At 41.3% G+C, this 27,388-nt stretch overlaps 1 protein-coding gene across 2 annotated transcripts in view; it reads left to right on the top strand.

Moving 5' to 3' along the window:
- The window catches only part of ATXN7 (ataxin 7), an 87,181-nt gene that overhangs the window by 18,199 nt on the left and 41,594 nt on the right, over window positions 1–27,388 (top strand). The window contains exons 2-4 of one of the 2 annotated variants that reach the window (XM_063412081.1): window positions 322–414; window positions 8,365–8,619; window positions 9,120–9,188. In XM_063412081.1, the coding sequence (XP_063268151.1) occupies window positions 8,376–8,619; window positions 9,120–9,188 (313 nt within the window). In that variant the 5' untranslated portion in view covers window positions 322–414; window positions 8,365–8,375. Of the gene's footprint in view, window positions 1–321; window positions 415–7,519; window positions 8,225–8,364; window positions 8,620–9,119; window positions 9,189–27,388 lie in introns of those variants that run through there. The other variant, XM_063412080.1, reaches the window with a different exon arrangement.

Here is a 27,388-nt window from a genome sequence, read left to right as displayed (position 1 = left end):
ATACAGACACAGCCAAGTGCTTGGGAACCTGGTCAGTAAGAGTTGGTGCAAGTGCCGTAACTGGGCTGAAGATTGAGGTTTCATCCAATGCATGCCTTTCTGGTAATGTCAGGCTGCCATTTAGAGAGCTGCTCTGGACAGAACACACCATAACAGCTCCCTGCTTACCTTTCAATTTGAAATCCAATCAATTTGCACAAACTGTGTTTGTAAAACTGATAAAATGTTTCATATTAGTTTTTAAATAGACACACTTATTGTTAGGAAACGGAGGTAAGGATTCAAATGTCTTAGTGCTGTACTCTTTTTCTTTTCTTTCAGAATTAATCAGGTACAAGTTAGGAAAAGCTTCCAAAATCTGAACAGATGAAGATCAATTGATAAATCAACCCAGCGATTCACCATACTTTCAAGGTACTGTGACATGCTTAACCAAATACTTTCCTTAAGCATAAGATTCTCATTCTTTAGATATGAGAGGCGTAGAGAACAGGATATTAGCAGGGTTGCAAAGCAAGTCTGAAGTGTTACCAGATGCAATGGGGAGACTTTTTTTAAATGCAGATGTTTAATGTATGTTTCAGTGGGAAATAAAGTGACATTACAGTCAACCTAAAAGGAGTTCAACTTGGTGTGCAACTGCCAAACTTAGAGATAAAACTAAGCTGGATTGTATCTTTCAATCAATTAGGTGAAGTGATTTGGAAAAATAAACTGTGGCAGATGGGAAATATAGTAAAATAAATATTTTATTTTTTTAATATATTTTAGAAGAAGTAATCTTCATTTTCTGAATAACTATTTTTTCTATTTCCATGTTTCCATATGTTAAAGCATTTGAAAGTTGTTAGGCTCTGGCATATGCCATAGCCTACCCCGCTGCACCAGTCCTATTATTTTACAAGTTCAGAAAGTGGAATTGTAATCTGAGATAAGACTGTGCAGTTGCCTAACACGGTGGGTTTATTCTGCGTGACTAATGTTCATTGCAGAATGTTAGAAAAAAAGACAAAATTATGATAATAAATTGAAATTTTGTCTGAAGGGCTGCTAGTGCAGATTATTTTATCAGGTGCTGCTAATTCATTGAAAGATTATCTGTTTCTTTCTCTGTTTCCCTTACATTTATCTTTACTCTTTATCATCATGTGCATTTCACCATTTTGTATATTTTTGCTTAACTCCATGAAAAAAAAAATACTTCACTCTTATGCACAGATATGAAGAATCCAGACTATTATAGCCTGGCCAGTATTTGCTGGACAAACCATCTTTTAATATATTTTAAAATAGATTGCAGCAGAAAAGGCCATTATGGTTAGCGTGGATCTGGCCTGCAAAGCTTATTTAAGTGGTAGAGTTAACCTGGGCTCAAGAATTGTGAGGAATGTGTGTTACTGTCTGGATCTTGCAATATGTAACATTTGAAGCTGTAATACCTGAAGTTTTTTATGGCAAAATGCTATAAAATGCCTGGATTTTCCAGCAACCTGAGAGGTGGCTGTCTTAGTGAACCCAGAGTGTCTGGGTTGCAAACTCCGGCTTTGTTCTTCCTACTTCCTTCTCCACATCACTGAACAGGGCCACAACATCTATCAAGCTTTCATCTAATCCTAGGAAAGTCTAGATTGGAACAATCTTCTGCACATCATCTGGTCCAACCTTCTGTTTAAGGCGGGTTATCTGAGGCCTAAGCTAAGGGTTAAATATTTTTGGCAAGAGAAAGTTCACAATTTTTCTGGGCAGCTGTTCCAATATGTAATTGTCCTCACAGTGAATATTTTGTTGTAGCATCTAGACAGAACTTCTGAACTAACTTGTGCCTGTTGCCTCTTGCCCTGTCACCCTGTTCCTTGTGAAGAGAATTACCTCCATCTTCTCTATAATTATCTTTTACTTCTTGGAAGACTGTGATTACATCTCACCTGAATCTTCTCTTCTTTAGGCTGAACAAACCCAATTCCTTTTAATTTTTTCACAAAGTTTTCCAACCTTCTAATCACTTTATGTGCTCTCTGCAGGACCCTGTCCAGTTTTTTAATGTGTCTCTTGAGGTGGCTCAGCCTTCCAGCCTGTCACAGTCTCTGTACGTAGGGACACTTTGGGTGGATGTATTTGTTTTCCAAGTTTTGTGTCACCTGCAAACTTGACGATGTATTTATTCCAATCATCCAGATAATTCTAAAAGATACAGCATAGGATTGAGCCCAGTATTGATTCCCAAGGAACTCTGTCTGTGAGTGATTGCCTTTTGATTTTGAGCCATTCCCACCCTTTGAGCACAGCAGTTTAGCCAGTTTGCGCGCAATCTCACGGTCCCCATCTGTCACCTTTCAAACTAACTCTCTTAGCACCCTTGCGTGCATCCTGCCAAATCCCACAGATCCCATGTCCAATCTGTGTAATACTTTGTTGTTAACTTGCTAAGTGTGTGGTCAGAGCAGGTAGCATCAGCAAAGCATCAGCAGGCAGCAGTCAAACATGAGAAGAAAGTTTAAATTTAAATTTCCTTGCACCAGGGTTCTTAGGATCCCTGGTTTGATGTTAAAAGCACATCAGGGCCCTCAGCAGCTTCCCTTCATAGATGGTGTGGCTGTGGCCTCAAGGAACTTGAGTCCTGTGAGCTGTACTTGGACCCAGAGTCTTAAACTGGCAAGAAACCAGGCAGGGTTATGAAACCTTGCATGGTAGTTAGCTTCCAGCAGATCAGTAGTACCAAATTGTCCTCAAGTGCTTTGGTTTCAATAAATGGAAATCCAGCACTAATGTTTCATTACAGTTGGCTTGAACAGCTGTGTACTTGAATAATTCTAAGTTGTAATATCATATTCTCTGTGTATAAATGAGAATCTAAAAGGTCATACCTGTTCATGATTCCTCTGATTAAAATGATTCATCTGCACAGTTAGGTTGCTGAAATTGTTTCAACATTTCCAAATTCAAAAGGTAATTGCAATACCTTATGTGAAATTAGTAAACATTAGTTTGATTTCAGATCATTAACTGGGTGTATTTTGTGTAGTCTTGCCTATTTACCTTTAACACTTGGAAACTTTGTATCACTACAGAGTGTTTTCTCTGTAAATTTCCCTTCAAGAATTGACAGTATGTGGTGTCATTAAGCAGGGCAAAGATCTGTGCTCCTCTATTCATGATTCTACTTTAGATCCCTCTGTCGTGAATTCTTGCAGAGATATTTGAAAGTTAACTAAAGGAAATGGGTTTAGTCCTTTGCTAAGTTCTTGATGCATGATAATAACATTATCTTATAATATGGGTGTGAAAGTGTTATTGTGATGTTTGGATAAACATACAACAGCATCTGTTGCATTCTCACCCTAATGCAGAATTCTTTGCACATTTACTTATTAGCTTCATTCCCCAATTCTTCCTTCTCAGAAAAGAATACCTTAAGTTAGTATTCTAATCTTAAAAATATTGTTCTTTCCCCTGGTACAGGTGGTTTGTAGTAGGTATGCACAATAATTTATATTCCAGCATTTTAAGTAGCTGTATTCCAATGCTTCTGAGCATCTCCAGTTTCACCTTTGAAATGATACTCATAAATAAAATTATACACATCAACCTGTTCCCAGGATCCGTGGGAAAATGGATAATAGACTAGCATGATTTCTTATATAATTTTTATTGTGTCCTGCCTATGATTAGTATCATTTTCCAGGATCACAATCCTGTGTATAGTTATAAAGGAGAAGTTGCTGATTTCCTGGATGTCAAAGTGAACCACAGATTTCCATAATGTGTTTTTCTTAGTGTATTAATATTTTTCCATAATGGGCCTTAGATTAAATGGTGTGTTTGTTACAGCTGGGTAGTTCTGTTTTCATCTCGATGTTTTGATTTATGTGAACTTTTTATCTCTTGCTTCCATACTTGCCCAACTATAGTCTTACATTTCCCATACTGGAGATACATTTTAAAACACATAGAATGTGCTTCACATTCCAGCATTTTCAGCAGGAGCTGATGAGAGGGTCAGGACTTCAGCATATCAGCAGCTTGATTTGTCATTTCATCCTGAAAATAATGACATTTGTTCTTAGTTTTTATGCCCTTCTTGGTCATTTCGTACCTCTGGCTAGAATTAACTTGATTTCATTTATTGCCATAATGCCCCTCAGAGCTTCTCCTTGGCAGACTTTTTGTGAATTCACTATTTTCCTTGCTTCTGAGTACTGATAAAGTGACACCCCCGTGGATTCTCCCTGTCTCTCCCTATGCACTTCAACTCTCACATCCTTTCACTTCCATTGTGGAAAATCATCGGTGAATCGTATCATTGTACTTCTGCTCTTAAAAGAGTTCGGCTGCAGATTCATCCTTCCCTTTTCATTCCAGTTAAGAGTTGTCATATCTCAGGTCCTATACAGAGGCTGTCATACAGATTCTAAGTGAACAGCTGAAGTAGGTGTTCCCTGTTTGAACGGCTTTCCCGGACCACCTGGCAAAAGAATGAGACCTGCTGGTACAGGTGAAAAAATGCCTGCAGTGTCATGCCATGAAATACCCATCCGCTGCAGTTTTCAGCAGTTGCATGCTGCTTGTAGGCATACATTCAATCATAGTGTTGCCAGCCATGTTTAATATATTGTTAAATCTACTTAGTGAGCTTTAAAATGGTGCGTTTTCCTTTTCTATATGTTTTGTTTCCTATCTTTGTCTCCTTTCTTTGCTTTTGCAGGCTGTGTTATATGTTTTGTTTGTCTATGCTTTCTTCACACCATTATTTGACTGTTTTCTCTACTTCATCCACTGTTTTCTGCTGTTTTCCTGCCTCACATTATTCCTTCTCTACTTTCTCTTTGAGCTTAACTTAACTCCTCCTTGTGTTTTCTCTCTGTTCTCCAAATACTTGTTCCCATTCACAGGTATGAGCAGTTCATGGTTTTTTACACATTGTTTCAGTCCCAATGCTACTGCTTGGGCTGTTTTGCTTCCTCAGATAAGTCCTTAGAACCAGTGGCATTTCTGAGCTCCTTTTGGTTCTGTTACAGAGAAATATTGGCTTCTAGGCAGTTTTACACACTCGGATGTTCTCCCCACTCCTGGCCAGGTTCAGCCCATTTAATCCTGGATGTCTAATGCAGGTGCCTAACTTATGTGTGTGGTTATCCATGGCTATTTCTGTGGTCAGTGGAAAGAGAAGGGCTTCTTTAAATAGTGGTTTGCACCAGGAGGGACCAAACTGATCCCAGAAGTATCCCTTCCTCTCTGCTGACCACCAAGGGAGCTCTGGATGACTGCTCTTCTAACTGATGTTTCAGATTTGTAACAGTCACCTCTGTTAAAGTCTACTGCTTGTACATGTGTTTTCAATTCTAATCTCCCTCTAACATGATGGATTTTCTGGGGTTTTCCTACTTTTGCCTAAAGTAATCAATGCATCCATGTATAGCATTATGGAAACAACATAAGAAAATTGTGCTTTACAGAGCCCAAACAACGTATTCAGCCTCATGACTTTGTGGGGAAAGTTCTCGCCACTTCCAGTCCTTGTAAAATCAGTTTTTCATCTGCCCCTATTCCTGCTGTCTGACTAATCAGTCTTGTGCAGTGAACTGATGAACTGATCCTTCTGCTGCCACTTCCCTCCCTCTGCTGGAATACTGATGTACTCACGGCACAGTGAGAAAATATTTCAGTAGCGGAAGGTTTACTAAAGGACAGCCTGAGGCCCAGACTGCAGAATTAGATCTTGAGTGGGAATATATAGGGAAAGAAGAAAAGCTGTGAAAGAGGGAGGCTAAAAATGCAACAAGCAGATTGAAAGAGCAGAGAAAAGCCATGAAGGGGATAATCAAAGCTGTATGAAATAACAGTGGCGTGTGCTTTTACCTGTGTGGCTGGCACTTCTGAAGCAAGGGGCACTTCTGAGTAACTTGATGAGTGTCAACTTCAGAAACTAAGAAGCTGATAATCTATTGGCTCGTTAATGTAGTTAGTTAAGTGATGTAATTTTGCCAATTTGATATAATTTGACATAAATACATTGGTAATGTTTAAAGAAAAGAATCAAGTGATGTGTGAACATGAAATTGATCTGCCATAGTCAACTCTGTCTCTGTTAAAGGGTAGGTGATGGTGTTCTATGACTCTGTTTGGTCAGTCATCACTATATTTACTTTATGATTTATGTAAAAGAAATAATAGAAAAACTCTTTATGAGTTTATTGACACTTGGACATATCAAAGGTTCTTTTTCAAACTGCAGCTGAGGCAACTTTCTGACAGCTTACTCCAGGACAAAGGAAAGCTGCATGAAGGAAGTTTATAACATAAATGAGAACATTTGACACAGAGAATATAGATCTGTCTGTAACTTGTTTTATCCTATGACTGGAGTCTGCATTTAGCTATGGGTGCTATCTTAGACTCTATTTGTGAAGCACTGTTGAAGAACTAAGCTTGAAAGAAATCAGATGTAGGTTTTTTCCTATCTGACTTCTACACCACAAAAAAAGCTGAGGTTCTGTTCAGAAACTGTTCAGCACCTGGCAGACATTTTTCTTCCAGTGATGTTCTTAGCTTTAATTATAAGTAGTTTTCTATATTATAAAGTATGCTATTTGATAATTAATCAAGCAATAATACACTCCATTCATCTTAAGACTCTGGTTCCATGAACACCTTTATTCATGCTCAGACTAAGATGAGTTTTGTGAAGATACAGACAGGGCAGCGAAGAGTCAATGTAACTGAAACATCAGGGCCCAGCTCAAGAGGCTGATGGCCTTTGATAATTAATCCTGCTGCAAATGTCTGCAGGAGAAATCAGTGTTGCTCTCTTTACCTAAATTTTATGGTGTTGGCCTTTTATAGAAGGAGCTAAGTTAGACTTCAAGTTGATCAAGGGGAGAGAAAAATCACACTAGCTGCGTTGTATTAGATCTGCAGTTTTATGAGATACGTTCTGAGTGTGACATAAATTATCAGTTGGGTGGAAGACTGAAACTGTGCTTTTAATTACACCCTATGCTATCCCATATGACTGTGGTGTGATGAGTTTGAATTTATAGATCTTTTATATGCATAAATTTGGAAAGGAACATCTCTAGCTTGTACGGTCACACACTTCAAATGAGAAACAGAAAATGAAAATTGGCTAAGCCTGCATCTATATGCACCTCTGCAGGTTAAATAAATTTTATTTAGAGTTCTGATTTCTACTGTGTGGTTTTGCAAATACATGTATGGGATCTGTGAGCAGTTCCACGGACAGAGCCACTCCTGTGCTCTCGAGTACCTAGAGAGGAGGCAGCACATCAGATTTACATATTTTTAGCTGCTCTTCGAGGATGTTGTTACTGACAGTGGCGTCAAGCATGGCCAGAAATCGCTGCAGATCGTGGCCCGATAGTTTGACATTGGTACTTGAACACTTTAGTGGAGAAAACTCTGTAGTAAATGGATTCTAAACCCAGGGTTGTTTTTTTTTTTTGTTGTTTTGTTTTTGTTTTTTTGTTTTGTTTTGTTTTGTTTTGTTTTTTTGTTTTTTTTTTTATCAAAGAACTTGATTTTACAAAGCTTAGACTTTGTAACTTGGAGTTAGCAGGTACGACAGCATCCTTTAATCCTCGCTTTTGACACGGCACTACGTCACCGCAAAGTTTAGGCAAGGGGAAAAAAAAAAAAAAAAAAAAGCTGTTTAAAAAAGAAGTGTGGAATAACAATGAGAAGGCCCTTTCCTTGGGAGACAAGTTACGGGTATAACGAGGGCAGGAAGCTCTGTCGGTGTCCCCCGGTGCCCGGGGCCGGGCGGTCGCCGCGGGCGAGGAGCGGAGGGAGGGACGGCAGGGAAGGAGCGGGGGGGGGACGGGGACGCGCCCGCCCGGAGCGAGTTTCCTGCTCGCCGCTGCCTTTAAGGAGGCGCCGGGTTTAAGGTGGACCGGCGATGAGGGCGGGGCGCGCCCGCCCGGCTCCGCCCGCAGCGTCGCTCTCCGGTCCGCCCCCCTCGCCGGGGCAGCGGTGCCAGGCGGGGTTGTGATGCGGCCGTTGTTTTTGTAGGGTCGCGGGGCCGGCATAGCGAGGCGGCCCATGGAGCTGGGGTACGCCTGGCAGGCGGCGTAGCCCTGCCCGCCCCCGCTCCCTTCCGCCGCTTTGTTAGCGCGAACACAAGCGCGCCTCACCTACACGGTGGAGAGGAAGGCAGCGCTCCCCGCACAATAATGGGCACCCGGGCGCTGCCCCCCGGGCCGCCGCAGAGGTGAGTCGGCGCCGCCGCAGGGCCGCAGGTTCCCCGCGGGGAGGAAGCAGAGCGAGCGGGCGGGCTGACAGCGCCGCGGCGCTGCCTTAAGAGCGGGGCGCCACCTTAAGCGGCCGCTGACTTTTCTCGTTACATTGTAGCAGCGGAAAGAATGTCGGCGCGGGCCGCGGGTGACGTCAGGAGGGAGCAGCGCGGCGCGGCCGCCAGGCAGCGGCAGCGGCGGCCCCGCCACGGCGAGGGAGGAGGCGGAGGAGGCGGGAGCGGCGCCGGCCCCGCCGCCACCGCAGCGGCAATGGCGGCCGTCGGGGAGCGCAGGTCCCTGCCCAGCCCCGAGGCGATGTTGGGGCAGCCCTGGAGCCACTGGGTCGATGCTGCTAAACTTCACGGGAACGACGGTGAGTGGCCGCCGAGCACCGCCACCCCCACCCCCCCTCCCCCCGCTCCTGCCCGGCGCACCCCGCGGGTGCCCCGGGACGGTACGCGGGGTGCCGGGCCCGGCGGGGAGGTTGGGTCCGTTCCCAGCCCCAGCAGCCGCGGCCGAATTCGTTGTCCGGTGCGCGCCCCCCGGCCGGGCTCGGGAGCGGCGCGCAGCGGGCAGCGCCTGCCCCAGTTCCTGTAATCCGGGACACGGTGCGAGGAGGTCGGAGCCGGTCCCCGGAGCCCGGCACCTCCTGCCCTCGATTCAGCCTCGGCGTGGGGCGGGCAGCTCCCGCCGCAGGTGAGGCATCCCCGCCGCTGACAGCGGCTCCCCGCTCCGGGGCCCGGAGTCCCTCTGCTCCCGTGTTTGCTGTCGTGTCCCTGCGTGTGCCCACCGGGAATGGGCTGCAGGTCACGAGCGGGGGGTCAGCCCTCTGGCTTCTCCGCGGATTGAGATCTTGTGGCTTTTTGGTTTTAGGAACAGCATTAGAAGAAAGTTTCAAGGAATACGGAAGAAACCGAGAAGCAATGCGACTTTGCCGAGAAGGTGAGTGCGATTCGTTCTTGGAGAAAAGTGCACCGAAGTTTCCTTCCTCATAAGTACTTAGCAGAGGGTCAGGCATGGGAAAGAAAGAGGATCAGAGTTACCTACTGGTTTGGATTTAGGACTGGTGGACTGTCAGTGACTGATGTTATTAGCATTATTATTAAATTAATACGTATTTTGAAAGCTGCGAGACTGTCTTTACTGCGTTTCTATATGTTGTTTTTTTTTTCTTTAGACTATAAATAGTCCTAAGGAAGCTCTGTGACCAACACTGATAAAATCTTCTCTTGAGCTACAATATTTTTTGTTCTTGGTATAATCCATGTCAGTATTTCAATACCAATCCCATTCTCTGTCATGTCAATGCGTTATGTTTATTGCTTGGTACTCTGCTAAATGAGAGTGACCTTTCACCTGTGATTAGCAAAAGCCCATTACGGCCTAGTTTCTTGCAAGTGTAACAATGCTGCTTGGAGTTGTAAGCAGATGATGAATGAAAGCGATAAATTATTATTTACTTTCTAACAGGCAGTGGAAAAAAGAAAGTGATGAGTCTGATTTATTATGTTATATTTTGTTTGTTTGTGTTTCTAGTTTAATGATTGTTATAGAACAGAGAAAGTTTTAGAACCTTTCTTAATATGCTTGGTTCTTGCTTTCCTCCGACTGCCTGAGATGTGCCAGAGAATAGGCCCAGCTGTTTTAAATACTGGAGCAGTTAGACCCAAGTCATTTATTTGATGTTGTTAGAAATGGAAGACTGAGTTTGTAGACATGGTTTACAATCACGGGAAGCAGATCTTGCGACCTTAGGAGATGATCTGATTCAGCACTTACTGACTTGTGAGCTGCAAGCAGCAAATGAAACCTCAAGCAAGGTGGCACAGGCTGGACTGGGAGGCAGTGATCCATATTGAGTCTGAATCAAAATGGCTATTTTGTTTAGAACTCCTAATGTTGCTAAAATTTGAAAAATACAGTTTCTAGGATCAGAGTGGGTGGTCAGTGGCACAAAGAAAGATGCAGTAGGCAGCTGTGCTGCAGCATTCAGATTCACTTGTGTTGTTTTGCCATCTTCTTAAGTGTATCTGTGAGTTTTCAGGTACTTGAAAAATCACTTTATTGCTTCATTGCCAAGTTCCAATCTAATCATTGTGCTGGATATGTAATTCATTTTTCTGAATAGGCAAGTCATTCAAATTCTAAAAAGCATTTTCAACAATAAACATACACATTATCCTAGTAAAGATTTCACCAATAAGGATTTTCAAACATTTGCTCTTATTTCTACCTCTTAAAATGCAAGCATCTAAGGTTTCCAGATTCTAAAGATTAGCTGGCGGGGTAAAGAATAATCTACCCTATTTTTTCCCACTGGAGAGAGATCAGGAAACTGTTTTTGCACAGGCTGATCACTGAGACACAGCTTTTCTGCACTGACTCCAACCATGGGAATGATTTGTAGGGTTATGAGTTGAAGGAAGTTCATAAAATACTTGAAGAATTAAAAGTGAAACTTAGTAGCCCTGTCAGGCTTCCAGAAATCTATTTATTTTGTTTGCTTTATGACCTATGAATGAGACACTGACTTGGCATATACCTGTAGCTGGTCTGTAGGGAGCTTGGCCTGCTGCAAAATGGAGCTAAACTAGTATTAATTAAGTTTAGATTAACTTAAGGAACTAGAGGAGCAGCAAACATGCCAGCGTACATATGTGTTATCAAATAAAAATTTGAAAATACTGTAAATGATTCCTTTTCCCAGGAAGAATATTGCATTCAAAATTGAGGAACAAACATTTATTAAGTAATTGGACTTTCTAAACTTTGGTTCTTAACAGAGAAAGGTGAACCCAAAGTGTAAGTTTTGTTAAATCCACTTTAACCTCAAGACTTTTGTCGTGGTACCCCACAGTATTTTAAATACAAGTAACAACAGAACTCCTTGTGTAAGAAAGTTATTTCTCTACAGATTGGGAGTCGACTCTGAGGCCCAACTTGACAAAAGGATTTCAAGGTTATTTAGGCTAATTTAACCTTGCATTGCAACTCTTCCAGTTTGCATGAAAGAATTAAATATTCATGGCCTGGAGAGGGAGCAAAAGAAGGAACATGACTTTACAGCCCACATATTAAAATTGGGTTCAAAACCAAGAACCATTTTCTTTATTTAACAATTTTCAGGCTCCCACTGGCCTGTGTCCCCACTGGGGTATGAGTGGTAGTTGTTTCTTTTCCCACGTGCTGTTTCTTCATCTCCTGGTGGGAATGGCCTCATCCCCAGCGTGCCTGGTGGCAAGAGGTGGATTTCAGCCTCCAAGGCAGTTGAGGCTGAGCCTCCTGAATGAAGAGTGAGTGTTCCTCTTGTTGTAACACTGTATTAGAAAAGGGGCTTAACACTGCCAGCTTCACCTTTTGTTAAGCCTTAAAGGCAAAGAATGATGCGTGTTATTTCTTGCAAAGGAATAAAGGAAGATATAACTGTGCAGTTCTGGGGCAATATTTGCAAGCAGTGGAGAGAGGCAGGATTTCAGGCGTACCTTTGTCAGTGCTGCTTTCTATTTGCTGATCAGGCAGCTCTTCTCTCAATATTTTAGAAGGCTGTGAAGCCTGATGAGTCCTTAATACCTGCAATGATGCTAACTCCATGTAGGGATCAGGAAACGTGTCTCAAACATTTTTTTTTCTGTGTCTAACCCTCCTCGTCATAACCAAGCTCATATTGAAGTAAGAAGAAGAATTTGAATTTGGGCTTCCCAAACTCCCAGTGTTTGTGTCTCATACTTCCCTGTTTCTTTTTCACTGCTCTTATATGCTTTCTGTTCTGTTAATACATAATATTAAATCATTCATTGCTGGGGTCCTCACTGACCTTCATCAAAGTGAGAAACTTGCTGTATACTTTCCTACATGTTGCTTTTAGAGACAGTTACAATCCACACTGAGCTTTGATGTAGAAATCAGAGCTGCAAGAAATAAAGTAAGGGCCCAATGGACTTGTCTTACTCTTGGTGTAGAAAATCCCCAGGAGATGGAAGTGAGAGAGGGATACCCAATGGGATGGGAAGATCTTGCTTTAAAATAAGCCTTAAACTTTACTTTGACTTTGTGCACTGAAACCTTCTTCTGCTGAGCAATCCTAAGGTAAGAAGGAATGTTAGAATGGAATTGTGCTGATTAGTTATTTTCATGTGTAATTGATGTGACAGAATCTTTTGGCTCATGCAGTCACTTAATTACTTATTACTTTGTGAACCAGCTAAAGGTGTGAATCCCCTGCCACTCACTTGTGCTGTGATGAAGCAAGAATAGTATGTTGCATTATAATATGAATTCCAAAACAGTAAGCCAGAAAATCTCATCCTCTTCATGCATTTTTCCCTGTATTTTGAAATGAAATTTTGCTGAAGTGTATCTTCCAAACATGTGTGATAGTGGGAGTGAGGGTCAGTAGATGTAGCCAAAATGTTTTCAGACATTCAATTCACCTTGGAGGTGCAGTAGATCTTAAAAGGAGATTGATGTGTCTGTAGTACCTGACACTGATTTGATTTGAAAAAAAATGTTTCTTCATATAAACCTCATAATCAGTGCTTGAAACAGTTTTTCAGGAGATCCTTGCTCACTTGTGCTGAATTTAGTTTCCTTTTAGGAAATTTTCTAGCCCATTGTTGTGAAGAGGATCTCTAAATAGAACTGTGAGTGTAGAGTTCATGCGTGGTAACTTTGACAGGCTTCAACAGAGGCAACTGTTGCTTCTTGCAAAATTTAACAACAGGTTGGCTCATTTTGCTCTGTGGATAGAAACAGTGAGGACCAAAGTTGTTTTTTGGGGCTGGGGGCTTAAGCCTCTCCCACCACCCAAAGAACTCTTGACTCTCCCCACAGTAAAATTTCCATTGCTAAAGGTTGTCGTGTATGTTCCTTGAAATAAAACAAAAACACGGGAAAAAAATCCAAAATAAGAAACCCCAAACCAAGCCATCCCCACCTCCAAATTCTATAATTGGAGAGTTAGAAAGGGACAACCCATGCACATCATCATTACATACACCATTACTTATTAATTTGTGCAACCCTTTTGAAGTGGATAAAAGTCTGTTCTATTCTTATACTGACTCACAAAATAATTTTGAAATCCTTAAAGTTATAAAAATTATAAAAAAGGAAGCTAACATCTCAGATGGGAAAATAAAAGCATGGGGAACAGAAAAGAGATTTGGTTAGACAATTTAAAATGGAATGTTTCTTTTTAATAGTGCATTCGGTGGATGCTGAAACTACGGTGTCTAGTAGAGCTTAAGCATCTCATTCTTTCAGTTACACATACAGCCCCTTTTTTAGTTTCTTTGGGTTATTTTTGTGTGTGTTACATCCTTTGAGAGGTGAATCCCTTGGCAGTGTGTATTTCAAGCACTTCACTCATGCTGTCACCATAGCTTAGAGTTAACTGGCAACAAAGTGGAAGAGGAGGACAGAACATCTGTAACTCAGGTCACAGGTCAGAGTTGGTGTTGCCTGTCTTGCAGCTTTTAGACTATACTGTCTAAAAGCAAGCTTGGAATTGTCTGTGGGAATGCAGATTGTCAGTTTTTGGTAGGCACCTTCAGAAGACACTGGAGGGTTTAGTGACAGCAGGAATCAGTCAGGAGAGCAGGTGGGAGCAAATTCTTGTTCAGCATCGTGTCACCTGGTAACAGCTGAACTTCTGGTCTTTGACAGCTAATATGTCTTGGGGATAAAAAGAAGGCTCTGTGAACCTCTAGGGCATTCAGTAGAAGCTTTGAGGTTTGATTATATTAACTGCTATTAATGGAAGTTACCAGAGCTGTGACAGTACTAAGAGCCATGCAATGAACCCTGGTTCTTCTTGAGCTCTTTCTAGGCTGAGTTGAGCAGTGAAATCCGTGCCTGAGAGGCTCAGAAGCATCTTTATCACATAGACCCAAGGTCTAGAATTTTCCCAGCAGCAGGTTCCATAAATAATTAAAGCATCTGTTCCAATATTAAGTTGTAAATACAAGTAAGAGACAGCATCTTATTTCAAATTTAAATTTGTTTTTATTCAGCCTTGGGAGGTGTGTCGTGGAGTTGATTTTTTGTTGTGTCAAATCATATCACAGAGATGCTTAGAGGGCTCTATAGTCCTTTACTACCTGCAAATACACTTGTGAGAATTTTTAATAGATGGAAATAAATATTTTAAGGTAGCAGTACAAAGTGCCATGCTTCTTTTTTGTCATTCTGCATAGCTCTTCACAGTCTGTAATGAGATAAATCTCTTCTTCATTTCATTGCATTTTAATTGACTGTTTACACAAATTGTTTCAAGCTTTTGTGGACTGGTTATCGTAAAACAATTACAGGGAGACTTTAAAATTGCATTGAATTGTTTAGGAAAATTGTGGAGGTTTTATGAGATTGCTTGAAAAACCTGCAATTTGAAAGGATGTTACTTCTGAAGTTCTCTGCAGTTATTGGCCCTAATTTTTTCTTGTTATTCTTTTTCCTTTAAATCTAAGCTCTGTTTACAATATTTAATTATTTCTGGTGAGATGAGTCAGGTGTTATAAATAGAATATTGTGATGTTAGACTGCAAGTTAGAACTGTGTCATCTCATATGCTTTAAAGATACTTTGCAGGTTTTAGGTATTACCATAGTGTTAGCGTGGTATTGCAAGGCCTTGGGGACTTTGGCTGGAACTGTAGCCACAAGACTGTCTTGATCGGTCCATAAAATGTGAGGAGCAGGATATTTTCTTTTTTATAAGAACCTTTTGAAATAATTGTCTGCACACATACATAACAGTCAGGAATTCACTGTTATCTAATGCTTCTTAAGTAGTATGTATGATTAGCTAGGTTATCCCTGTGCAGAAGAGATGATGTCTTGATAATACTTGGTTAAAGATTTGGTTTTGTATTATTTTTGTGCTGTATTTAACAACGAAAACTCAGTGAGAGAAGAACAATGCAATAAATATGTAGAAATGTGACTTTCATACAAGATGGTAACTTTGTCATCTAAGTAGAGCAGGAAAGACAAAAAGGCTTAGTGAAGGATACTTTTAAATAAATTGGGTTAAGAAGGTGCAGATTACTCTCTGTAAAGTAACTATTTTAAAAGTTGCTTCTTCCATTGCAGCAAATCTATAAAAGTGAACTTTTATAGATTTATGTGTCCAGTTCTTACAGCTTTCCTGATTCGGCACAGCCTGTGGCTGGAACTGCTGAAGGTTGTCTGGGGATAGGTGTCATCTCTTGTCTCCTACAAGACAGAAAAGATTTCATATTTCACAAACCATTGTAATATTTGACCTGTAATTAACTATTCTAAATAACCCTTAGGATGCTTGAAACTTGTTTCTCTTCCTGTATAGTGAATAAAATAATCCGCTGCTGTGGAAGTTGCCCATATGTATGATATTCCATGTTATTTCCTAGGCATTCTTACAATGTAGGTGACAGCAGAGATGAATAGAGCTTTGTACTTACACTTCAAGTTTTTTAGCAGGAAGTGTTAAAATCTGACAAAGGGAATTCAAAGTCTAATGTAGCAGAGCAGCATGATTATAAAAGCAGTTGTCATAGAAGGCAATAAACTTATTGTAGTCTGTGTTCCCACTGCTAGAAGGCTTTGCACAATCAAAAGCTGTCCCTGCTCGCTCAGGCTGTGTGCAGCTGTGAGCCAGGACTGGTGCTGGTGGCTCTCACACTCATTCCTGTGGCAAGTCAGACACTCGTGGTAACCCCCAATACTACAGGGTATGACAGGATGTGACTTCATCAGAGTAAACTGCGCACGCAGCTGCTCCCGCATTGCCTGGAGCCACGATTGCTGGGTTGGGAAATGGCAAATATTCTGGGTTATTGGCTCAGGTAGATTAGAAATACTCAAATGCTCAGTTACTTGTGTGTGCACATGCCCATCAGCCCGGTGGAACAAGCTGGTTTTTGGTAACATGTTCCAAATGAGAAAGATTGTTTATTTACAAGCTCACTGTGACCCCGATCTCCACTTCTGATAGATTTGGCATAGCCCATGAATAAAATCCATTGATAATACAAGGGAAAAGGGATAATTGGTTATTCCTTGTTTTTCTGCTGGGGGGATTATAATAAGCAGAAAACATGTAGTGTTCTTGATCTGCTCTTCCTTCTGTTGCTAAGCAGGACTTGAATCTTCATCGACTGTCTGTAGTGCAACAGAAAATGCAGCTTTCCCAACTGGCACTGGAAAAATATGCACAAAAGAGCCGAAGGACTAAAATCCTGTAGAGAGAAATTTTGATCTTAAGTCCATATTGCTTTGGTTCTGAAATCTAAAGCTCCCATTGTTTTCTTTGCAACCAAGTTGGTTGGATGCTTTCTCACTGATACAGTTGCCTGGAAGTCCTGTAGCAGCTTGCGTTAAAATGAAATGTGGAGGCTTTAATGAGTTAAATTTGAAAATCAAGTCCTATGATGAATACACAGTAAACAGGATGTTTGCTTTCCATGGACATCAAATTCTGTTGTATTTTACCCTTCATAAATTTAACTTTCAGTCTATGGTTTTGTTCATTGACTGCATGGCGTAGTAGATGCTGTGAGTAGGAAACTGGGAGTTCTGATGGTTTATTAAGTGTTACCTGAGGGTGTGGGGTCTTGTTGTGAGCCACTGAAGTCAGCAGGGTCGTTCTTGTGACTGGAAGGAGTATGTAGGACCAGGTTGGGCTCAGTGGGTGAGAGAGGACACAGCCATGTTCACTGCAACCTCACCATCAGACACCAAAGGTACTTCACTATGCAAACATTTCATTGTCAGTCCCTAGATATTATAGCCATGGCTTTGTCAAGGTGTATATGCCCTAAATTACACCCTCTGGCTATTGTTTCAGGTGAAACTACAGAGGAAAATCTGTATCAGTTTACACCTAGGATGTGGTTCTACAATCTTTTTTTTTTTCCCCTCCTAGTAATGCTGGATTAAGCAGCTCCTCTGTCTGCTGAGTGAAACACTTGTGAAATAATAGTTGTATTCTAACTGTAAAGTTGTTTCCAAAACAAGGTGATGGCTGCTTAAAGGAGAACCTTAATTTTCCGTCATGTGTTTGGTCTGGATATCTAGAAACCATTGGACTGTGCTTGGTTATGTGTCTTTTCAGAGTGAATCTGATCTGATTTTTGTGTGACTGCCTATAAGACTGTATAGCATAATAGATCTTGCATCTTGGTTACCTTTGAGTGTTAAAGATGTCATGTCAGTGAATAACCGCAGTGTAAATCAGGACCACTTGTAAGTGGCTCATTGTGAAAACTAAACAAGTAAGAACTAGTTGTTATTATTATTATTAGTTAGTATTTTTTTATAATTCCTTTTTCATAATTATGTCAGGAGCCCAGGTAGTAGAAATTGGAAGTTTTTCTAACATTCCTGAGGTGGTTCCCAGTAACTTTGTGAACTGGAGAAAATACCATTTGAATTTATATTACTCTGCTGAACAAGACTTACAGCATTGTTTATCTCTTATTGGACGGTTGTTGCAAATGATGCCAAAAGGAGAAAGAAGCATCATTTATACAGTATACATAAATGTGTTCCATACCAAATACTCTTTTTATCCCTTCAGAACAAATCTATAGTTGTGTGGAATATCCAGAAGCCTCAAACGCTGCAAAGATGTGAGTTAACTGGCAGTATTTTTGATGGATATGTCAAAGGAATAGAAAATGTTCCCAGTAGTCAGACAGTGTGGGTGTTGGATTATTGAGACAGCCATTATTTCCAATAGTTTGGAAAGCACTTTTCAAAATAATACATTTTCCAAAGAATTTCTCCACTTTTCCCAGGAAATGTTAAAATCTATTGCATTCCTGTTCAATTAGAATGACTCCAGAAATATGTTAAAGGAGTTCAACTTGCCTCTGACAACTAGGAGGCTTTGCTAGGCTTTGGTTTATAAGGAATATAATTTTGGGATTTAGGATATTGTCGTGGTTTGACACTGGCCAAATGCCAGGCACCCATGACAGTCACTCACTCACCTTCCCCTGCCACAGCTGGGCAGAGGAGAGAAGAAATTAATGAAGGCTTCGTGAGTTAAGGACCAGGAGAAAACACTCCAAGGGCAAAACAGGCTCAGCTTAGAGGTACAAAGTGAATTTGCTACTGACAAAGTCAGAGGAGGATAATGAGAAGTAAAAGAAGCCCTTAAAACACCTTTTTTCCCCCAACCCTTCTCAACTTCTCACTGACAGCCCAGGGAGACAGGGCAGGGGGTTTGGGTCAGTTCATCCCCAAGGTTTTCTTCCACTGCTCAGGGAGAGGAGTCCTTCCCCTGTGAGGCCCTGGGGTTCCAATCTCACGAGCAGCAGTCCTCCCAAAACTGCTGCAAACGTGAGTCCCTGCCAGGGGCACACAGTCCTCCCAAAACTGCTGTGCCCTGGGTCACCCTTCCATGGGATGCCGCCCTCCAAGGACAGGCTGCTCCAGCCTGGCAGCAAGGCCCCCTCCCTCCCCTGGGTCTCCCACTGGGTCACAGCCTCCTCCTGCACCCACCTGCTCCAGCCTGGGCACCTCCCCAGGGGCTGTGGGTGGATCTCTGCATCCCTGTGGACCCCCAGGGGCTGTGGGTGGATCTCTGCATCCCTGTGGGTCCCCAGGGGCTGTGGATGGATCTCTGCATCCGCCATGGATCCCCAGGGGCTGTGGGTGGATCTCTGCATCCCTGTGGACCCCCAGGGACTGCGGGTGGATCTCTGCATCCCTGTGGATCCCCAGGGGCTGTGGGTGGATCTCTGCATCCCTGTGGATCCCCAGGGGCTGTGGGTGGATCTCTGCATCCCTGTGGATCCCCAGGGGCTGTGGGTGGATCTCTGCATCGTCCATGGATCCCCAGGGGCTGTGGGTGGATCTCTGCATCCCTGTGGACCCCCAGGGGCTGCAGGGGCACAGCTGCTTCACCATGGTCTCACCATGGCCTGCAGGGGAACCTCGGCTCCTGGATCACCTCCTTCCCTTCCTTCTCCACTGACCTTGGTGTCTCCATGTTGTTTCCCTCACATGTTCCCATCTCCTCCTCTTCTCTGACTGGAAGAAAGATATATGTGTGCTCTTTGTTTTGATCTTCTTCAATCTGCTATCACAGGGGCGTTATCAGCCTCTGTCATTGGCCCAGCCTTGGCCAGCAGCGTGTCCATGCTCAGAGCCATCAGGGACTGGCTCTGCTGGACATGGTGGGAGCTTCCAGCAGCTTCTCACAGAAGCCACCTCTGTGGCCCCCCTGCTACCAAAAACCAGGCTGTGCAAAACCAACACAGATGTTCAGATAATTTATTTTTTAAAACATAGAATCTATGTTTTAATGTGTCGGTTCTGCTCGGCTAAGAGAGATGGCAGTCCTGCTCTCACTGGTACTAAATGAAAGTATTTGAGAGGAAAGGCCTAAATTAATTTCCTGATAGACAGCATTTACTTCATAAAAGTACTTAAAGTTGAATTCCCAAAAGCAATTTTGTTTTTCATTTCTGTGAAGCTCTGTTACTGAAATCAACTGTCTAGAAATCCTGCTTGTTAAGGAGCTTCTGTTCCACGTTGTAGTTTGTAAATTATAGAGAAGAAGTTCTGAGCCAAATTCAATATATCTGTGTTACCTACCAAAGGTAGTGTAATATGTGCTTATCATTTTTCTCCTAAATACAGGGTTGGGGCTTTTTGTGACCAAGTGATTGAGGGAAGACTTTCACTACCAGTTTGTTGTGAGATTTTAGGGGAAATACCAATGTCTGAGCTGTACCTGATATGATGTGGTTATGGTTTATATCTAGGCTGGACAGAGCCCTCTCCTTGTCTGATATTTCTTCTGTAGAACCTGCTTTAACAGCCAGCCAACTGTGCCTGGCTGTTTCAGCACCACTATTTCCGTGGAGTGTTCAGAGAAGTCCTGAATGCATCAGTCCTTGTCTGGGAAGTTTCCTTTTGGTTCTGCCTGACTCCCACCTTTGTGCCCTGAAATGTAGGGGCACAGACCACTGTGTCATTTGCTGGAGTAAAACTTGTCAGCTTCTTTTCTTGTTTTTGCCTTGGAGATAAGAATACTATTTTTATCCTCAGAGTAGAGCACAGGAGTAAAATCTTCAGTATGCTGTCAACATGTCTCATCTGAGGCTTGTTTACAACTGCTTGGGATGCAAAAGGGATTCTCTGTGCAACAGTGCAATTCTCTGTCCTCCTGCTGACGCCATCCAAAATTCTCATGGATAACCACAACAGTGTGAAGAAAGGCTGCTGTCTCTGGAAAAGGCAAAAATCACAGCCTGGGTAGATGGTGCTCTTCATTGTGAAATAGGAAGACATGATGGTAAGGTGCAGCATCAGCAGTTTTATTTATAATTTAATCCCTCCAAGAGTTTTCCTGCACTCGTGTGAGAAGTGTTATGACCGAGGTCTTGCAGGAAGCGTGGCGTTGTTCGTCATGGCAGTGCCTCGGGGTGATGTCACTGACTCACGGGAGCATTTGGGGTGTCCGTGCCGTCATGGTGGCCTGGCAATACCCTTTCCTGGACTCCTTTGGCATTTTTCCCCAAGTGTTCCACACTGTTGCTGGAAGCAAAAGCTTTTGAGCAATTTCCAAACACAAAGCAGTGCATTGTGGGCCAGTGCTGGGAGGACTGGATCAACAAGTTTGGCAGCAGCAGCTTTGGCTTCCTGCCTACCCTGGATAGGCACCAGTGGAGATTGCCTCAGTCTCCCAGTGAGTTTGAGCTGAAGATCCCAGCCTAGGTCCTGAAAGTCGTGTGTGCAACTGCTGTGCCTGGCAGAGGATCTGCTTCTGTTGTAACCGTAGTTTTGTTATCCTGGATATGTTTGCAGTAGTTATCTTTTATCTGCTTTAGGAAGGTGGATGTTCTATTTGTTTTCAGTGTACTGGAGGGTGGTAAACTCTTCAAATTTGTTAAAATATCAAAGGATCCTGTTTACCTTTCAGTTTTATGTTGTCTATTTAATCTTACTGTTTTCATCCTGAGTCATCCAGGGGCTGTTCTGAAGTGTCCTTTTCTGTGTGTTTTTGAAATACCAACTCTGAGTTCTTTGTTGTGCCTGTTCCTGAATACTGACCCCATATGTCTTCTGTGATTTCCCCTTTGCAAATAGGCTTCATCTTGTAACACAATGCATCAGGACCACCACTTGAGGTCTGGGGGTTTCCTGGGGGAGCAGGACATCACTTGCCTGTGTCTCATTGCACAGTTGTGCTCTATGTCTAATCTTGTATCTGCACAAGGATGACTTTGTCATGCTGCTTATATAATCAGGTTTATTGGTTTTATTTCCTTTTTGACATGATGTCTAAAAATTAAAGCTGCTGCCTATTTCAGTATTTTTTCCCAAGAGTAGAGCATTTTGCTCCCTCGCTGGCCTAAGAGAGGGAGAATATTTCTCTTTTGCACCTCCCACTGTGTGTTTAGGTCCATTCCTACGTATCCAATACCTTCTTCCCAAGTGTGATGAGTGCTGTTATCTGCAGAGAGACCAGAGGAGGAAAGTAGTCTTAGAAGTATCTGTCAAAAATGTGAGTTGGACCAAAACTACCAAATCAAAACTTTAGGCAGTCTGAGCAAATTCTTCTTTACTTTCTGTGTACATCACAAGTGGGCTGGAGTTATGGTTATGTTAAAGAGGCCCAGACCATGAAAGAGTATAAAAACTGCTTTAAAACAGTTCACTCCATTCAGATCTTCTGCATGTATAATATGATCTAAATGATCTTAATTTTTTAATACAACTTAATTTCAAAAATATTAGAAGTTGCAGTCTTTCCCAGCCTGTTTCTGTTGAAGAATGATATGGATGATTTCACTAGAGCTAGTGCCAGATATGGCAGAATAATACCTGATGCAGATTTGTTCACCCAATATTTTCAAAGTAGTTTTTGGTTCTTTTTCTCTGTAACACACGTATCATGTGTGCTATGTGTAATGTTTGGAGATGGAATTTTGGAAGATTTTGTCAGGGCAGGCTCCAAAAATAAGGCAAATCTCTCCTAACAGTGAAGAAATACATCTTGGAATAAGGATAGTGATGGGTTTATTCTAAACAGGAGGTGACATGCAAAAGCAAAACCTAAATTTCCTCTTTAGAAGAATTCAAAATTCCATAACAATAAAAAAAATTCACTCCTGCAAAGATTTTTTAGGCTGAACTGTGTTTGTGTTGTATCACACAAATAACCAGCAGTGAAATTACTGACTTGATTCTGTGGATGGGTAGCCTTATTTTTCTTCCCTGCTTGCCTATTTAATTCATATAACTGTGTGTCAGAGGACAGCTAGCACAGGTTTAAAGCCTTAACCTGTCTGAACAGGTGGGTCCTGTCTTGGAAGGAAAGCTCTGATGACAGTGGCTCTGAACGTGCTGGAATATGTCAAGTGTAAGAAGTAAAGACTCAGTGTTTACCAGTTCCTTGGCTAGATAATTGAAATGGTCATATTTCTTTGTCTAGAGGTATGCAATAGCCAAGTTCAAAATACTTTGTGTAACTACATGTGTGTTCAAATACATAACAAGTAGGTTAGCCCTTTTACTGCACTATAATAACAAAAACACTGTTTTATTTTTCACTTTATCTTTTGATCTTATTAACTATCACAGTGCTGTTGGGGTTTTTTGCTATAGTACATTTATATGCCTGTTGCTGTGCAACTTATATTATTTTTTTTTAATTGTATCAAATCAAGTCCCAGTAAATCTGCAAAGCAGAGGAAGTAAATTTTAATGGAAAAACTAATAGTGCCTGCCAAATTGAGAGGAGTGAGGAAGTGTGAGCTGGTATGTGAAAATCAACAGGCATCAGTTTCCTTATGGCTCTATGAGGCATGATTGAAACAGTCTTATTTTTAAGCTGGATGTTCCAGTGCATGGAGAATGGGAGTGGCAGGGGTGGGGTGGTTTTAGGTAGTTGGCTTGCCTAATAAAAGAAAATATTGATATACAATTCAGTTGGCAGGTCCTGTGTATTGTTTTCCTTACTTGTTTTTATTATTATTTTTTTGAATATGCTGATTTGCTCCCTCAGGTAAGCAGGTGCATGATGTGAAAAGTGGCCAGAGTGTTCTTTGCAAAAAGATGTGTTGTCTTTGCACAGTTAAAGAATTAAAACCTTGCTGCTGTCACACGGGAGTTGGGGCTGTGGCCAGCAGGAAAGAGAGAGGAGGTGGAAAGATGAGCACTGTGCATGTCCCAGGTAGCAGGGATCAAGGTGCCCTTTATTATTACTAAATTTTGGGATGTTCTCCTATCACAAAAGGTGCAGGCATGGGCACATTGTGTTCCTGCAGTGCCCATTGGTAAGGAAATGTGTAAATCAAAGTGGCTGCTACTGCTCTGCTCCATCAGTTACTGAGTTAGAGCCAGCACTCAGTCACATGGCTGGATATGGACAGTCACACAGGAAAGTGGCAAAAACGCCACACATATGCCAGGTTTATTTTCCCTTAAATGCAAGTCTAGGTGGGAGATGGGAGAGGCTGAGAAGCCTGGAACATGTTCACCGTTTGCAGTCACGTCATATCAAAATACTTCTGCTGTGACGAGCAGCTTTATGTAAACTGTGAGTTTAGGTTTAAATAAAACAAACTTCCTTTTTCCTACTCCAAAAGTACAGCTGCTGCAGGGTACACGGAGTGCTGTGTGTGAAACAGGAGAAAAATACCAAACCTGTTGATGTTAGAACAATTCATAATTGTGGCGTGCTTCAGGCTGTGTGACTTAAGATACATTTTATAATATTCTATGGGTGGTTTATTTCAGTTTAATTGAAGCTTTGTTTGACTAGTGGCTTATCCAGAACTTTTCTCCCCCCTCATGGTAGGTTTTTTACATAATAATTGAAGTGTTTCTGTGTACACTTTCATATTAGCTTAGTCCAGATTTTAATTTTACTGTCCAAATTATAAGGTTTTTATTCCCTGAATTCAGTTTCATTTTTGTGTCATAATTGCAAAACTCAAGTCATTTTTGAGGGTTCCTTAAGCTATTTTAGAATTGGTTTGGGTTTGTTTTTTTTTTACAGAAACACATAAATAATAGTTGGTTTTCCCAAAATACATCCATGGCACGATGAGATCATGCCAACTAAAAATAATGCATGACTTTGAATGAAGATATCTTACATGACAAATTATGTGTTCAACATTTGTGTAATATACAAATTGGTTGGAGAAATTAAAAATATCTTTAGGTCTGAAAATTCATTAAAAAGTAAATGGGAATGGTTTTTGCAGATGACTGACTTCATTCAAATTGCTGATGAAAAATTGATGTAACAAGATACGATATGAGTAGGGAGACTTATAAAGCTTTTCAGCAGATTAAAATATGCTACTTGTTTCATTGAGAAATTTACTCATCAGTCTTTCTCAGACAATCTGTAAGCTTCTTCAATGAAATTATTTATTATTCTGTATAATAAACTTAGAAAACCTGTTTAATAGTTTGAATGAAGAATTTGACATGCGTTTTGTGTTAGATTTTCAAATCAAATTGTAGATGAATTCATATACAAATAATTTAACTAAACACTTATATGTCTGCTTTAATATGCTTTATATATAATTACAGGAACATTGAAATCTTGGGAGTCTAAAATTAGAACTCCCAGCTGTGCCCTAGGCTGCAGGTGCACGTGTGCATGACACACTTCTCTGTGGTATCTGCTGCTCAGTTTTTATCCTTGGCTACCATAGAGACATTTCCCAGAACTGTTACATTTTAGAGAACTAAAATTTAGTGTTTCATTCTGCATCGTGGCAGAGAGAGGGGAGGAGGGCTCTGGGGGAATTGCTGCAGCCCTGCACAGGGATGGCTGTTTGGATTTGCCACCTGTGTGTGCACAGAGGGGAGCTGCTGCCTGCAGCAAACCTTTTTGCTGGGGTGAAGCTCAGGGGACTGGTCCAAGGAATGGGGTTTTGGGAATGCAACACAGCTGAACCTATGGAAAAGAGGTAGGTCATCCTTTGCCCCTTCACCAGGGCAATCTGACTTGAATTTAGGAAAAGACAAGTAAAATCTACAGAGCTGTAGCTTTGGAAAGACAGCCTGTCATGAACTTTGAAAGGAGACTCAACAGGGAGGATTCCCCTTTTAGAGATGCACCAAGTATTCTAACACTAGTAGAGTTTTATGACAGTGATCAAATCTGGTAATGCAGCTCCTGTACCTGGTTAAACCAGATTGTGGGGTTTCTAGATCTTGAACTGAAAGTCATTTCTCTGAGCCGAAACTTTGAGGTTTGAGTATTCAATAAAATGCTGGGTAATTGCTGTATTTGCTGAAGTGGAAAACACAGGCAAAACAGTTAATCAAGTCTTCAGCTGTTCCTTCCTTCAGCTGATCAATCAGCAACTGCTCAGTGAAACAAAGTTCATGCACTTGTGCTCAGAATCCAAGGAGCTCTGCCATTTAGATGGCCCCTCAAGTAGCCGGACTTCCAAAGCTGTATGTGCAGGAAATGTAAGTTATTTAATGTACAGAGCAGAGTTGGCAAGGAATTTTAAGAATGGGTTACCTTGAAGAAAATACTTCAGCAATGCTTCCCTCTGAACCTAAATGAAACAGCTCAGATATGGGAATGTGTGTTTGGTTTGTTTTATTTTGTATTAAAAGGCTGTTTTGTATCTGAGGCAACATGAGCATAAACCTTATGGGAGAGATTTTTTTAAAAACAGTGTTTGTGTGTGTGGATTTGATACTTTTATGTTTTGTTTGTATGACTATATGTATGTTCTTTGCAGGCACAAATTTGTTAGGCTGCACATATGGTTCATAAAATACTTGTGTTCTATTAATACCTAAGTGTTCATTACTTGAAATTTTGCAGAAAACCCTCAAGTATGTATGTTTTACTAGAATCTCTTACTTTGCTTCAAAACTTGTGTAGACCAGAGTGCTCTAATTTCTGTATGGGTTTAGATATTTTGTTCACAATATCTGTTTAGAAATATTCTTCTTTTGTTATCATCTTGTATGGTACACAGTAAAAAAAGTGGAGTAGTTTAATTTTACGTCAGCATTGATAAGTATACAAAACCACATCTGTTTGTGAATGATAAGCACTTGAGTGTTTCTCCAAAATAGTTTGGAAGATATTGTTTAGAAAATAATGGTTTAGTTGCAGAAAGTGAAATATCTGTGTATAAAAGGTAAATTTTATACACAGATAAAGGGGACTTATAAGGGGACTTAACTTGGATCACTCAATTTTTTAGATAAAACATTCATACCAGTTAAAATAAGGGCCTATATTACTTTAAATATATGGGAACTTTACTTAAGATAACCAGGTTAGTTAAGATACATTGCAGCTGTTTGCTGTTTGTAGCTGCCTCAGTTTGCAGCCAAGATTCTCCTTCTGCCTGGAGATTACTTGGTATTGACAATTAATGTCAGCAATAGATTCAGCAGGACTTACCTGCTGTGCAGATTTCTTGGCAGAAGTTTTCTGGGCTGACTGCAAGTCTGGTGCTAACAGCTGGAATTTGCCTGGTTTTGGTACAGTTTGTTTCATGTGGTCCTCAGTGCTGGTTAGTTGCCTTCCTTCTCCCTCCTCATGCCTCTCCCTCAGATCACAAGCTCTCAAAAATAATAATTTGGGAGATTTTTTCTGCTTTCAGATACAAAATGACATTCACCACAGCCGTGAAGGGTAAAGCAATAGAAATATTTTTTTACTTTATCAGGATCTGACAGTACCTGAGACACATGTTACAAGCAAATTGTGGGAGTTATCACAAAATTTCTTTTCCTGCAAGATGTCAGGTACTTTGTTACTACAACTGTGGTATTTTTTCCCCTTTTCAAAATTTTTTCAGGCGTTAGTGGAGAATTGTGTTATCTTAAATAAAAGTTCTACTGAAAGTGGGCATGTAGAGAAAGAGACCTCCCAGTTAAGTGAAAACAACATGTACTCTCATATTTTATACCTTAGTATGATCAAGACTAATTACCTTCTAATGAGAAGACAAAACCCAGCTAGTACAGAGCAAATGTATTCAAGATAGCTGTTGGTTGACATAATTTAAACTTACTTGGTCCGTGAAGTAAATAGTTCAAACAATCCAGCTTTTGGCAACATTTCAAAATAATGGGATCTATTTACAATTCCCTTATATAGTACTTCTGAAACAGTTCCCTGATGTCTTAATGGAAAACCTAGTAAAT

This window comes from Prinia subflava, chromosome 14 (genome assembly GCF_021018805.1).
Source record: "Prinia subflava isolate CZ2003 ecotype Zambia chromosome 14, Cam_Psub_1.2, whole genome shotgun sequence".
NCBI lineage: Eukaryota > Metazoa > Chordata > Aves > Passeriformes > Cisticolidae > Prinia > Prinia subflava.
The sequence above is the reverse complement of the archived record's forward strand: the minus strand, read 5'-3'. Positions and strand labels throughout refer to the sequence as shown.